Raw genomic sequence first — 14204 nt, forward strand, 5'->3', positions numbered from 1 at the left:
AAGCCTTGGCTGAATTCAAGACATGAGACATACACCAGATACTTTCCTCCCATCTGTTTTTAGGGCATGGCTCAGCTATAGGACAGAGGAGAAGCTCCTAACTGCATCCCCATCCAGGAAAATCCCAGAGTAAAAATTGAGAAAGAATTAAAATGTTCTACATGGGAATGTTTGGGGGGGTGCAAGATAAGAGCCAGTGAAAAGGAGCTGCTGCAGCATGGACAGGGTGGCGGTCAGAAGCAGCAGTATGCTTCTAGGCTGGAGGTCTGGCTGTGGTACACTGCTGCATGCAGGCCTGGTGTGGCTGGAAGGATGGCACCAGAGGTGAGTGAAAGCTGATCCTCCTTCCCTTTCCACATGGCAGATTGACCCAGGGCATCCTGGCTGTGTCAGCAGTATCCATGTCCTGTTACAGTGTGCTCTGCCTGCACTCAGGCTCCTTCAGTCCCCATCTGACACCTGCACACGCCCCAATAGTCCAGCAGCCCAACAGCCTGCCCAGAGGGAAAGCATCAGAAGAAAGGGTCAGTCTGATGTCCCTCCTCCCAGCTGAATCGTTCCTCTGTGGGGATTGCAAAGAACATCCAAAAGCTTCTCCTGGAGGAGCAAACACAAGAAGACTGGCTCACTGAAGAGTGTGATGGACTGCTACCCTCACACCAGCTATAAGGGAACATCCTCATCCTCATCTTCATCTTCATCCAGGTCAGTGGTACGTAGGTTTATGTCCTTGAGGATGTCTGAGATGTTTTCAGCAACTCGCCCTGTCAGCTCCATCTCTTCCAACTCGGTATCCGTGGCATACGCGGAGCTGGGGACTTCCCCCTCTTCCTGTGAGTGTGAGGGCTGGGGGGAGTGTGAGCAGGGGGGCAGAGGGCTCTCAGTGCCCAGGTTTACTGCCTCCTCTGCTGCCACCGTGCCATTGTCCTCCCGGCCCCACGCCTGCGCGCCCTGCCCGGCCTTGGCGGTGCTGGAAGTCCGGCTGATGTCACGGAAACTGGCAAGGGGAGGTCGGAGACGGACCCCAGAGCGGGTGGAACCCTCTATTGCCTTCTGGAGCTGAAAAAAGAGAAACACTTCAGAAATAAAAAATGTGAAAGGGAGGCCAGCCCAGCCCTACCCAGCAGAAGTTCATCTACTCCCCGGGGTAAAGGGATCACAAATAGAGTCACAGCTCTGCCTCTGGGGCCGGTGGAGATAATCTTTTACACTGGTGATGCCATGAAAAATTCCGTGGTAAACAACAAATTCCACACATCTTTCAGAAACAGTAATAGCCACTCAGTTAAGAGTGGCTATTAAGCCTGCACTCATGCAAAAGATGAACCTGTTAACATCCCTGTAAACAGCACCTGCTGCCTCCTCTGAAATGCAGTCATCCATTCCTTTACGTGGCTTCCAAATAGCAGACTCAGAATTCAACACTGGACTGAAAATGTAGCACTTGCAGTTATATATATTCCCAGCTGGAACCTGCAGCACCTGTGAGTTACTCCAGTGATCCACAGGACACTTGCAGTTATTTAAGAGGATGGCAGAGGATGTGTACTCACCTCTTCCAAAGCCAGCACTCCCCTCAGCTTCCCCATGCTGGTTACATAGGCATGGCTGAGGCCCAACAGTGAGAACAGTGTGTGTGTCTGGGAGGAAAACCACAAAAGACCATCTCAGGGGTTTTGGAAATGGGCAACATAGAACTTGGTGCTAGAGCTGGGACTCAGGATTTAGAAATGGCAATCACAAAGACACAAAACTGCAGTTATCCCAGTGAGAAATTACGTCTTCCCTTCTTGCCCTTTTGCATCTGCCAAATACTGCTCTTTGCTCCTTCTGCTGTGCAGGTGTAGTTGGGACTGTGCTGATGATGGAGAGCACATTCTCAAGGTCATTCTAGTCCTGCAGCTGGTGGAGATTCACATACAACCCCCTGCTGTGCATTTGGAGACCTGTGAAGATCCTGTTTCTTTTTGGTGCTGGAAACTGAACTACCGTATAGTAATATGTACAGTCGAAAGCTGCTTAGGTTATTTATTGCAGTGCTTTCCTTATCAATGGAGGATTTCTTTTTTCCTGTCCCAGAATATTTTCTGTGAAAGCTTAAGCTTGTTGCTGCTCATCCAGTGCAGTGAGAACACTGAGAACAAGTTATTCCCTTTCTCTTACAAAGTCTCCTTGAAAGGACAGATATCACACTGTCTTCTTTTCTTCAGCCTAAATATACCCCATTATTTTACTATTATTCACAGATCTGAGTTTCTAAAACTTTCCACTTTTTCAGTCCTCATCTCTGGTATATTTCCAACCTCCAGGTTCTTGAAGCTGAGCTCTAGCTGGACTTTACCTGTGGCCTTTACCATGAAATCATTCTGTCATAGCTAGTGTTTGACCTTTTTTTTTAGCATCATAAGAGAAACTGAATGTCACGTTCAAGTGTAAACTAGGAAAAATCTGATTTCTCAAGAACAAGACATTTTACTCTAAAGTAAAAGAAAACCAAAGAAAAGAAAACCTGGTTAAATATAGCTTGTTCATGATAAATTGTGGTATTCTTTTCATTGTCAGTAGTCTCACATTTAGCTCTATGCATATTTCACATCGTTTGATTATTTATTATTTATTCCTGGGTAGTTTTTTGTTTGTGTTTTTTGGTGTTTTTTTGTTTGTTTGTTTGTTTGTTTGGGTTTTTTTGGTGCGTCCAAGTTAAGTTGATTTGTCTGTTATTTCAGAGTTTCTCACTTGCTCTTTTGTATGACACGTACGAAACTTTCCCCATGATCAGCCTTCAAGTGTATTTCTTTTGTAATCCTATCTTCTCAAAGATAAATGCTAGTGGATTTCAGATTACTTCACCTACCTCTTCAGAAAACTCATCTGAACTATATGCTAGCCTATTCTTGGTTTGCTCAAGGCTGAGATCTTAACAGTAATTAATTAATTTAGTACAAGGCCTATGCTAACCATTCACATTAAATATTGATAAAAGCAGGCACTGTGCACTTCTGCTTCAGTAGACTGCTTTCCCTTTCCACTGAGTGAAAGCTCAGTCCTACCTTCCTCTTGACATACAATGATTGCTTTACTCCCCAGTCATCCTATGCTGACTCTAGATGCTGCATGATCCAGCTTCCTCTTTCCTTGTGCTTCAGTTCCATGAAGAGCCTGTGACACAGGCAGACTCTACACCCTGAGTAGAGGGTTTCTGAAAACCCTCTGAGAAACACCCTGAGAAATCCAGGAGTGCTCATTCCAGTGCTGCACACTGACAGGGCAGATTGTCAATCTCAGTGTAATGACCCAGCAGCAAGGCACACAATGCTGCTGTTAATGTAGCAGATTATTTTTGTCCAAAAGCTTTTTAAATAAATGGACTCAGACTTCTTATCACAAAGGCTTTCATTTTGCAGGAGATTAGAGATACACACAGAAGATTACAGGAACAAGCTCACTTCTGTAGCTCGATGTGAAAGTGGCTGGTGATAGTAGTTGTAGGTGAAGACAAGGAGAAAAAATAAGTCATAAACTGCACTTGGAATGAGTGGAGAAAAGTGATGTATGCCTCAGGGAGACATCTGCACTCACCTTGTGCAGAGAGGTTCTCTCCACCAGTTGGAAAGGGGAGGGATCTACGCGGCAGCTGTCAAAGCACACGTTCTTGTCCAGCTCCTCCTGTTCCCAGGCATCTATCTGACACAGGAAAGAAGGGGAGTCACTCTTACAGCTACCTGCAGCATTGCTGTCTTGTGTACCCAAACTAGTCCCCTCCTGTTAGTGCTTCTTCCTTCCAATGTACAGCATTCATCTTTTCTGTAATATCTCACCCCTCAGGTTTCCTGTCCCTTTCTTGCCAGATGTCAAGTCCCTGTGGAAACAGGGCAATTCAGAGATTTTCTGAGAAGACGGGGCTTTGTTTTTTCCTTCTTAAAGAGGGAGTGAACATCTTTAGCTTTCCTTTCTGAGTACATCTTCCCCTTGTTGTTGCAAGATAATTGATCCATTGTGTAAGAAATGAAGGAACAACATGGGCCCACAGAAGGATTTAGATGAGGGGGCACCTGTGGAGGCCTCTAGTCCAAAACCCTGCTCCAGCAGGGCTGACTTCAAAGCTAGATCAGATTAGTCAGAGTCTTACCAGCACATCTAGCCAATCTCTTCTCTTATGGGTGAGACTTGCCCACTGTGCCACTCCAAGAGAGAAATTTACTTTGGCTATGGCTTTATCTGCCAGTCACTGAGGTTCCTGGAGTATTACAAGTGATAAGAAATGGGTACAAGGAGCACTCACATGACCTCACTCTTTTTCTGCACCTCATCTTACCTCTTCTGGTGTCATTGTCTCAATGACTTCCACTGGCTCCTGTAGGAGAAAACACTCTTCAGGACAGCCAAAGAAACCACAGTTTCACAGAGTACAGAAAGGGAAAATCTGCACAGCCTCCTCACCCCATGTGGTCCCCTTTTTGTTCCAAATGGTGTATTAGATTTTCCAAGTGCTTAGATTTTCTTTATACTCATCCATTATATGGTGTATTCTGCCCTTGCTGTGCTTCCCTTGCCAATGACAGTTCACCATGGAGTTCTGCTGGAGCAATTCAGGTGCCTAAATATGGCCATCTAATACTGATTTAGATGCTCTCAGGATATCCCACATAGGGTCCAACCACTGTCCTGGAGTGGATGGATCTCCCATAAGCTCTGTCTGTTATCCCCAAACCCTGTGCAGATGTGTCAGATAACCAAGGGCAAGTTTAACGTGGCAAGAGCCAAAAGCTTTTTTTTTTTTCATTTTTCTCCATCTGTCCAAAACTGTTTGCCAAATGGAATAGAACTGCATTTTATTGCATGTTAGCCAAAATATCTTTTTTTTTTCACAGAGAAAAGATGTCCAAACTCAATCATGATGGTAGCCTGAGACCTGAGCACAGGTGACTCTTTAGGAAGATGCACACTCCTTTACAGTAATCACACCCTTTCTCCTTGGAGGGAGTTCCCCACTGATGCTGTCAGAGTGCAGGACCATATCTGTGTCCATGCCTTAGCCAAATGCTGAATGTCTCAAGTTTCTAGTTCCATTGCATTCCCTTCCCTCTTTGAGGTACTACCAGGCTCTGTGTAGCCCTAACCTGGATGGTGCTCTCTGTTTCCTGTGGACGGCTGCAATGGCACAAAAGCTGCTGGATCAGTTTCCTCAGACTCCTGAAACTGCCTGAAGGATGAGAACAAACACGTGGATAAGAGAGAAGAACAAGTGAGAGACAAAAATACAAAGCCCCACACCTAATGCATCCTCTTAGCCAAGGCAGGCTGGGAAATGCTATGAGGGACATGATAGAGCTGGGCTGGTCACAATCTGGCATTCAGTTTGTAAGATGGTGTCTGGGACATTCCAGAAAGAATATTACCATGCAACAAAACGTTTCAACAAACTGGATGTGACAGGTGCCAAGGGGTGAGGAGTCCATGCGTTCTGCCAGAAGTGGAATGATGGGAATAGAAAAGATCAGAATTATACTCCCAGCCAAGGAGTAAGCAAAGAGGAGGATACAGGGCCTGGTGCTGTTGTGAGCAAGGCTGTAGAGGAAGTTTGGTCAGAAACAGTGATAGCTGTGAGCCAAACTAAAAAAAGAAAAGCAAGGTCTCATGAATTCATTCCTGTTCCACTTCCTTTGTCATTCCTGGGTCACCCAGTTCTAGTTTCATGTAAAATGTTTCACACACTGTCCTTGTTTTCATTTGTGGTTCTTTTTCTGCTTTGGTAGGATAGGTGGATGGCTACCCCACCACTTCCCTGCTCTAGAAGCATAAAGTGGATTTTTCTATGCCTTAAAGGTTTAGTCACACATGAGGGGTGTTAATGAACCAGAATGTGCTATATGTTCTAGTACATGTAATGCTTGGGTGCCTAAAAGCATGAGCTAAAGCCCTATCCTCTGTACTCATTCTCAAGACTGGGCTACATCACTGTGCTTACTCACTCTTTGCATATTTCAGGATGCATAAAGGATAAAAACAACCCACCATCCTGCATCACATATACATGAAAAATAAATCAGCAATGAGCTATGAGTACAGTCTTAAAAGCAAAGCTAATACAGAGCTGGGTGTGACACAGAAGAGCACAATACATCAATGTTTGTCCATCACATTGATGCAGCTGAATCAAAGAGATGTGTGTCCAAGGGAGGAGCCTTTCAGTTTTGGAGATGGGTGAGTAACAGCCTAAGCTACTCAAAAACTTAGTGCAAAACATGTTTAGCTCTCAGGCTGCTTTCCCCAGGGAGATTCACTCACGTAGTGAAGGAGCAAAAGATGGGACCATTCTATGCAGACTGCAGAAAATGTCCAAGGAGTTGTTATTGCAAAGAATGGAGTGGGGAGACAGAGAGAGTCCATCCTTAGTGGGCCTAATTATTCCGTGCTGCCTGAGCGATCACAAAAGAAGGTATCTCCTGGTACATTACACTGATGTTGGGGTGCACTAACAAAGTGTCCTTCAGGAACAGCAGAGAAAGCTCCTCCTCAGTCTCTGGGAAGCGAGCCCCTCACACAGGCAGATACACACAGCTTCCCCAAGCTGGCTGGGATGTGGTTGAGCCATGACAGAAGTTACCATACCTGGATGCTGCTGGGGCTCCAAGGTTTCAGGCATTTGTTTAAGAGGACTTGTTGGGCCATTTGGCTCCTCTGGGTAACTGGGAGTGGGACTTGGAGGCCGAGGCAGCTGTTACAGAAAGGAGAGAAAATAAAGTCCACCTTGTGCCCTCTATTTCTCAGCCTCCCCAAATGCCTAACTGCTTCCAAGCAGTCTCTGTGTTGCAGTCTTCCACTTCCCTCCCTCACCTCTCCCTTCTCTGCATCCTCATCCTCATCGACATAAGCAAAAGATTCGTGCTTCAGCTTGGGCAGGTTTGCCCAGGGTCCATTGTAGGGTGCCTCGTTCAGCTTCTGCTGCCTTTCTCTGTTGAGGAGCCGCCGCCGCTCTGGGCTGATGTGTGCCTGGAGGAGAGCCTGCAGCTCCGACCGCTCCACGGACCCCAGCAGGATCATGGACTCTGCGCAACACAGAGCAGGGAAGCCATTAAACCACGCCCAGGTTTTGAAATTCCCCTTCCACACATCACCCCTTCTTCCTTCCAGCCTCTTCTAGGTGCTCAGGCTTGTACTATCTAGAGCTGTACCAGAGTGACTGACCTGCCCTGTGGTGGCTCCTAGGCTGTGGGGCTGTGGGAAGGGACCTTGCTGTCCTGAGCTGTGCCACCCCACACATGCTCTTGGCTCATGCAGGATCCCAGGAGGGCCCTGTCACAGTTCAGTCTGGAGACTTCCCACACACCTCCCTTATGTGCTGGATCTGCTTCACTGCCCACACTCCAGCTTCCCTGTCTGGCCAGCTGAAATAGCCATCTGCCATACATCATCCACAGTGGGAGATTTTTGGGATTTTTTTTTAATGTGGTGGGTCACACTGCCTGCTTCACACCATGTAATTTGAAAGCTAGTTTCTCCAAGCTGAGACAGTCTTCAGGAAGGACCAGTTTCTCCACATTGCCTACCTGGCGAGTCCACCAAAGGCAAAGATTTCACTGTGGTGCTTTGGAGTACCTCTTGCAAGTCTCGATATTTACAGTTGGAGGAAACAAATTTCACATCTTGGACCATAATATCCTCAACAAAGATATTGTATTTGCTGCGCATTTGGGGAGAATAAGAGGAAGAGTTAGCATATTAAAATGCCAAGCACATAAATTCTCTAAAGAAATACCCAAATGACTACTTTTTTAAAAAGTGCTCAAAATACAGCTGCCAAATGATCTTCTGTGAGAGTAACCAGAGGACTTTCCAAGAGGATAAATACAGCTTAACTGGATTTCCATTACAGTTGTATTTCACTCCGTTACCCCTCCCCATAACATACACACATGCAAACATGTATTTATAGATGGTTTTTATATACATACCCATGTGTATGATATATACTAGAGAGGGGAAGATGTTTATAGGAATAACTGAGTTTTGCTTCAAGCAAAATATCCAAATAAAGTATTTCAAACATTTGCTCATTTGCTGAGGAAAAATATCCAAACCCCACTGAATTTAGATAAATGAGACTCCTGAATTTTAAATTTTTAAGATGAAGCAACTTGGAAGTATTAATACAAATTCAGTAACATTGCAGGTCATTCAAACTTGTGCTTTCAGTGAAAAAAAGAAGAGGACTTTTCTCCATTTTTGTGTATGAAACCTAATTCTACCCCAACACTTGTTTTTTTCTTACTGCAGGCCTTCTTAATTCCTTTGTAGTACTGGACCCTTTTCATAACCTTTTATTCCCCTGTGGTCTTAACCCTCTCCTGCTGTATTTTCTTGCCTGTTTTGCTACTATACCTTATGTGATTCCAGCCCAGGTCTGGCAGGTAGGGCAACTTCTTCACCTGGATGATGCTATCGTAGAGGCTGGGCTGCAAACTCTGGGCCACCATGTTGGCAAGGATGACAGCCACCATCATGGGCAGGATGTGAGAGATCTGACCCGTCAGCTCGAAGCAGATGACAGCAGTGGAGACAGTGTGACTCACCGCTCCTGTCAAAGCTGCTGCACCTTTCCCAGGTAGGAAAAGGAATAGGGAGAGAAGAAGACTGTCATATAGAAACAGCATGTCGTGTCAACCAGGAAAATTACAGCAGTGGGACCAGGTGAGGAAAAAGGAAGGTGTGGAGGCTCACCAATGACAGCATACCCTCCAGGTAAGATTTGGTAGAGAATGTCGTCAAAGAGGATCCCATTGGGAAAAAGCGATGCCATGATTTCCCCAATGAGACGTCCAAATGCAGCACCTGAAAAATATCACTGACAGTTATGGAGTTAACATTTAAGGAACATCCAGTCTGTGTTGTGCAAGCACTTGGGTATTTTCTAACAGAAACGAAGCCTAAACTTACATTATAATGACATTGGTAACTGAAGAGTAGTTCTCAGTTACAAAATACAGAAGTTAGACTAAAAGAGGAAAAAAGGGTACTAAGATTGGTAAATACAGTTGACCCCTCATTCATTCACTTGGGCACACCAGGCACAGCAGTAGCTGTGATTCCCAGGCTGGAGGGCATATTTTCAGGCTGTGTACAATGTCAGTCCAGATCACAGTTACGGCCCTTTAGACTCTCATACTGTGAATGTCTAAGCATTAGAATCCCAGCTCACAGAAGAGTTTTTGTGGGAGGGGACTTCAGGAGGTCTTGTTCTGACCCCTGCACAGAAAAGGGCTGATTTCAAAGTGAGATGTAGTACCCATGTCTTGTTCAGACAGGTTACAAGTCTGCAAGGATCTCTTGGACTGGTGGACACAAAACAGTACAGTGTTCCAGAACTGTATCCAAAATGCTGAATGCATAGAAACAGACAATTTCTTTGCATTGCTGTCTAGGTCTTTTCCTAATACAGCCCTGATGTTGGTTAGCCTTCATCACTGCAAGGGCATGGTTACTGCCTCATGTTCAGTTGCTGCCTGCCAGAACTCGGAGGTCCTTAGAGCACCCTATTTCATTTGAGAGTTGTGGGTACTGAATGCTGAACATCATGAGCTTGTATAGCTCAGTCTAACGTAGCCTCTCTTTCTAGACATTAACATCACGTTATTGTGATTTTTTTTGTTGATATTGGAATTAAAACCAGTTAAAAGTCAATAAACTTTTTATGCTATCACATTTCAATCAGAAGAAAGGAGTTAGATTACATTGCAGGTACTAGTTTTGAGGTTATCTCTTCTGGCTGGCTTTCAAGGGTGAAAGGAGCAACTACTATTAATTATAGGATATAAGTGAAGAGGCATAGAGATAAGAAGGCCATGGCTCAGCATGTATCCCCAAGTGTGGCCTTCCTTATGGAAAAGGGTGGGGATTACCTACTTGGCATTTGGTTTTGGGGGGTTGAGGAAATGTCAAAAGCAGACCCAGAGGCTGGTCTATGGACTGCTAATCAGGTCGTCATCGACAGCAAGTGATGACTCCTCATATGCTAGATGAACCCTGCTGGGTGTGTAGGCAGTGTCTCTCCTATTCTCTCCCCCTGTCAGATGAATGTGCTGCAAAACAAAATTGAAACTCACCTAATACGAAAACAGGCATGAAGCCTCCACAGGGGATTGGCATCGTGGTGGCAATAACAGCCATGCAGAACTAGAACAGAGGCAGAGGGTACAGTTGTTACTGAGCAGCAGTAGCATTTCCTGCTGCCCCACTCTGTGCCCAGCCTGGCTACAGAGACCAAAAGGCTCTGGAGGTGTAGTACTGCTAACTGAGCACTGTCTTTGCAGTACCAAACCTGGCCAAATACAGCTGAAAACTGATTATACTTCAGTGGAGAATCAGGCCAGGCCTTTGCCCAGAGTCATAATAGCAGTTTCTTGTTTATGTGGTCTATCCCAATGCTGAATTTATCCAGAAGAAAATCAAGAGCATCTTATCTAGTGAGTAGAGAAAGCCTTTAGTTAGCAGGACAATGCCAATGAATCTAGTGACTCAGGGTACAGCTCCTCCAAAGGCAAACAGATGGACTCAGGACAGACATACCCTGTCCACTCCTCTTCTCCTCTCCTCTTTTCTTCAAGTAAACAAGACCTTTTCTGCTTGGTACACTGTAATAAGAATTATCACAGAAGGAGAACCCTTAACTACCTGTCAGAAATTGATAGAGTGTTTTACTTTAGGTGGAAACAGTTCTGTCAATCAGTCATTGATAGCTGTTCTTGATCTACCGAAATTTTCAACTGACATTGCAAGGTGGCCTCAGCTCTTCTTCCCCTTTGCAATAAGTAAATAATAAAAGAATTAGCACTTATTCTATGATATTTTTAAATCTATCTATCTATCTATGTATCTTTCATCTTAGGAAAACCTCCTTCTTGCTACTTTTGTTTTGAACATTGGAATGATGTTTCCTTCTTTCAAGTGTCTTTTTTTGTTTTGAACATTGGAATGATGTTTCCTTCTTTCAAGTGTCTTTTTTTTTTTTGCTCTGTCCTATGCCAATTACACAGCTGATCCTTTCAAGGCTGAACAGTTGCAACTTCCACAGATGATGTCAGCTCAGAATTTTTAATCTGCTGTTGCTGTCTGGGATGTGAGCAAAACTGTTTCCAACTGCATTTCTCCATCAAGTTTTGATGGACTGCTAACAAATCCTTGAGTCTCACACAGCTATAGATTGTGCTTGCATATTCCTATTTGTCTCCTATATGAAGTCAGGAATATCAAATAGACTGTATTTAGACCTCATGTAGATAAAACATAAATTATCTGAGAGCTTTTTAGTCAAGTATTTATTCTGTTGGAAATTGAGAAATCTTTCCTGATTTAGTTTTCCCTACCAGCTACTCCACAGTGGACACCAAAGGTCATTCAGCAGGATGAGGAGAATGACCTAGGGAGCAGAAAAGGTCACTATATTAAGGAAACTATTCCCTAATAATTTTGGTCATTCAAGGTGGACAAACATCACATCAGAAGATGTAGGAATCCATTGCAGCTGTAGTGCTTCATTCAATACCCAGGAACTCCTCATTGGCGCTTCACAAACTGCTTTACAGAAGGGAAGGACATTCAAAGGACATTGAGTCTGAGTGGAGAAGGGTTATGGTGAGCTGGGCTTCCTACCTTCACGAGGAAGAAGAGCAGGATGGTGACAAAGACGCTGACTTTAGGATGGATCCAGGCAGCTGATTTCCCTAGGATCTGGGTGTCCCCAGAGTGTTTGATCCAGGTATAGTTATCAAAGAGAGTGCTGATGGCTTCCCGTGGCATCAACTAAACAGCAAAAAACCAGGTATGAGTCATGAGATCAGATGGAGTAAATATTTTATCTCTATTGCAAGGAAGTGGAGGAGATTTTTACTGTAGGAATTCATGACTATGAGACTTAATTTACATTTCTAATCTGCAGGAAGAGAGACAGAACTTTACTCAACAGGTGAAGAGATAATTACTTTTACACACAGGGTAACATCTCCCTTATTATTTGCTTAGAGGAGTGGATAATTACTTTTACACATGGGGTAACATCTTTCTTATTATTTGCTTAGAAGAGTGCACCTTTTCAAGTTTTCTATGAAAGAGGTAGCAGAGATCATATGGTGCCTCCTCAGTCCAAACTCCTCCCATATCGTTCTTCCCTTTTCCCTGACACAAGGTTATTGGGGCAGAGGATAAGGAGATAACGTTCCAAAGAACTGCACAGAATTGATAATAGGGTTTCCAGTCTCACCTCTCCCGCCATGAACTGCCCAAATCCGTGAGGAAATGTCACAGACGCTATACAGAAGGTTATAACCGCAGGGTATATCAGTCGGCTGCAAAGGAAGAAAGTTATCACAATGTGGCCTCACATTCTTTTCTTGCAGCACCATCACTTCAGGACTAGGAATGCTATTTCTGTGAAGCTCTCTGTATTTGTATCCATTGTTTTGGAGTGCTGTTAGCAGCAGTTCAATGCCCTGCTCCACTGTGACACTTCACAAGCACTGAGACAACATGAGCCTTAACTGCTTCCCCATGCTGGACTAATCCTGTCATGTGTCCCTTGGCAAGTTACTGTTTCCTACAGGAAGCATTGGCTGAGATTTGGGAAGACAAAATATAACCTTTAATTTGATTCAGTCTAAGGACCTAAAAAATTTTGAGAAATCAGTGAAAAGTAATTCCCACTTTTCAGGCTTTGCTCTATTTCTGTATTAACTTGATTTGATAGCCCTGCAGCTGTTTGTGGGTAAGGCTACATGATGAGGAAAGACATTTTTCCTTCCATGTAAGAAAGTAAGCTAATTTGAACTTCTGTTTATTTAGTGGTTTTCTTCTGGTCAGGCCTGTGAGTGGAAAAGAAATAAAGTCCTCCATGCCTCTCAACTTCAAAAATTCTCATAGTATCAGATCGTTTTCTGTAAAGAGACTGAAGACATTTACAGCTAGCCACCATTTCTTATCTTGTTCAATTTATGAACTTTGGAGGTTAGGACTCTGTTAGAGAGGGGAAAACAGTATCTTCAAGTGTCCTGTAAAAACTTTATTGTCAAGACTTTTATTTCATTTTTTCATTTCTCTTCCATGCTGCATTCCACACCATTTGGTTACTATCAGTTTCAGCTTTTGCTTGATAAGAATGGAGCACATTCCTTACATTTATGCCAACACTTTGATTAAAAACGAAATTACATATTTTAAAAACATAGTTAGATTTCAGTTGTGTTTAATTTTCCTAAAATATAAATAATGTTGAATTTTTCACAGATCCTAAAAATCCCAAACAAACCAGAAACAGCATGATTTTAAAAAGCATGATCATTGACTTTCTAATTAAAAATATTTTCTGTCCAATGAATAGTTTGCCTTATCCTCTTAACAAATATTGCAGACCCTCCCTTCCAAATCAAGAAGATATTTGAAACTATGGAGGCTGAGCAAAAGGAAAATCCAGTGCAGGAAAAATTCTCTTGATGTTTGCAGAGATCTTTCTCTCATACAGGAGCAGTTTCTCATATTTTTCATCTTACACATAAAATAGGTCTGCTGTCTTCCAGAAAGCATTTGCTACTATCCAATACCAGTAGGGTGTAAGAATCTGGTCACTAAAGAGAATATCTTCACAAGTACTCACTATTTGGTGAGAAATTGGCTCAGGGCTTTATGACGTCGGATGCCCAGGACCACTTGGCGGTTGAGATAAACAAAAAAGGCTCCAAGGAATCCAGAACATATGCTAAAATGGAGAAAAAGAAACAAAATCATGCCAAAAACCAGATAATACACAAACCATCAACCAAGAAAATGAGTTTAAGTGGTTTAATCTTTAGCTGCTCGTGTAGTCTTTTGAATGTCAGCTGGAGGGTTACTCCTGCAGCAGCTCATTTGAAGATATTAACTCCCTGATGAAAGAGGAGAAATTATCTTGGACCTTTGTCATGCATACTACCATTTTACCAATTCTCTCTTGCTAACAGGGGAAAATCTATAAAATACTTTATAAAAAGAGACTGACAGTTCTCAGTGGGGGCTCATGAAGAGCAACGGGGCGAAGAGCAATATTGTCAGAATTTAAACATCAGGTTGGAACAGAAAATAGTAAAAATGAGGGGAGTTTTGAGTCTGATTCAGTAAAATTATACACCTACAACAATTACTAATAGTGATAGGAACTCTTGTGCCTAAAGCAAAGTATA

General features: G+C 43.5%; 1 protein-coding gene across 1 annotated transcript in view; it reads right to left on the reverse strand.

Moving 5' to 3' along the window:
* Positions 1 to 663: 663 nt before the first annotated feature.
* Positions 664 to 14204, reverse strand: part of CLCN1 (chloride voltage-gated channel 1) — a 35389-nt gene continuing 21848 nt past the window's right edge. The window contains exons 10-23 of the mRNA XM_066572204.1: positions 13643 to 13744; positions 12257 to 12341; positions 11650 to 11799; positions 10104 to 10173; positions 8722 to 8832; positions 8383 to 8596; positions 7551 to 7684; positions 6838 to 7049; positions 6613 to 6718; positions 5121 to 5203; positions 4316 to 4354; positions 3580 to 3684; positions 1554 to 1640; positions 664 to 1059 (exon numbers count right to left, since the gene is read on the reverse strand). Of these exons, the coding sequence (XP_066428301.1) occupies positions 664 to 1059; positions 1554 to 1640; positions 3580 to 3684; positions 4316 to 4354; positions 5121 to 5203; positions 6613 to 6718; positions 6838 to 7049; positions 7551 to 7684; positions 8383 to 8596; positions 8722 to 8832; positions 10104 to 10173; positions 11650 to 11799; positions 12257 to 12341; positions 13643 to 13744 (1894 nt within the window). The remainder of the gene's footprint in view (positions 1060 to 1553; positions 1641 to 3579; positions 3685 to 4315; positions 4355 to 5120; positions 5204 to 6612; positions 6719 to 6837; positions 7050 to 7550; positions 7685 to 8382; positions 8597 to 8721; positions 8833 to 10103; positions 10174 to 11649; positions 11800 to 12256; positions 12342 to 13642; positions 13745 to 14204) is intronic.

Source organism: Molothrus aeneus, chromosome 2, assembly GCF_037042795.1.
Source record: "Molothrus aeneus isolate 106 chromosome 2, BPBGC_Maene_1.0, whole genome shotgun sequence".
Lineage (NCBI taxonomy): Eukaryota > Metazoa > Chordata > Aves > Passeriformes > Icteridae > Molothrus > Molothrus aeneus.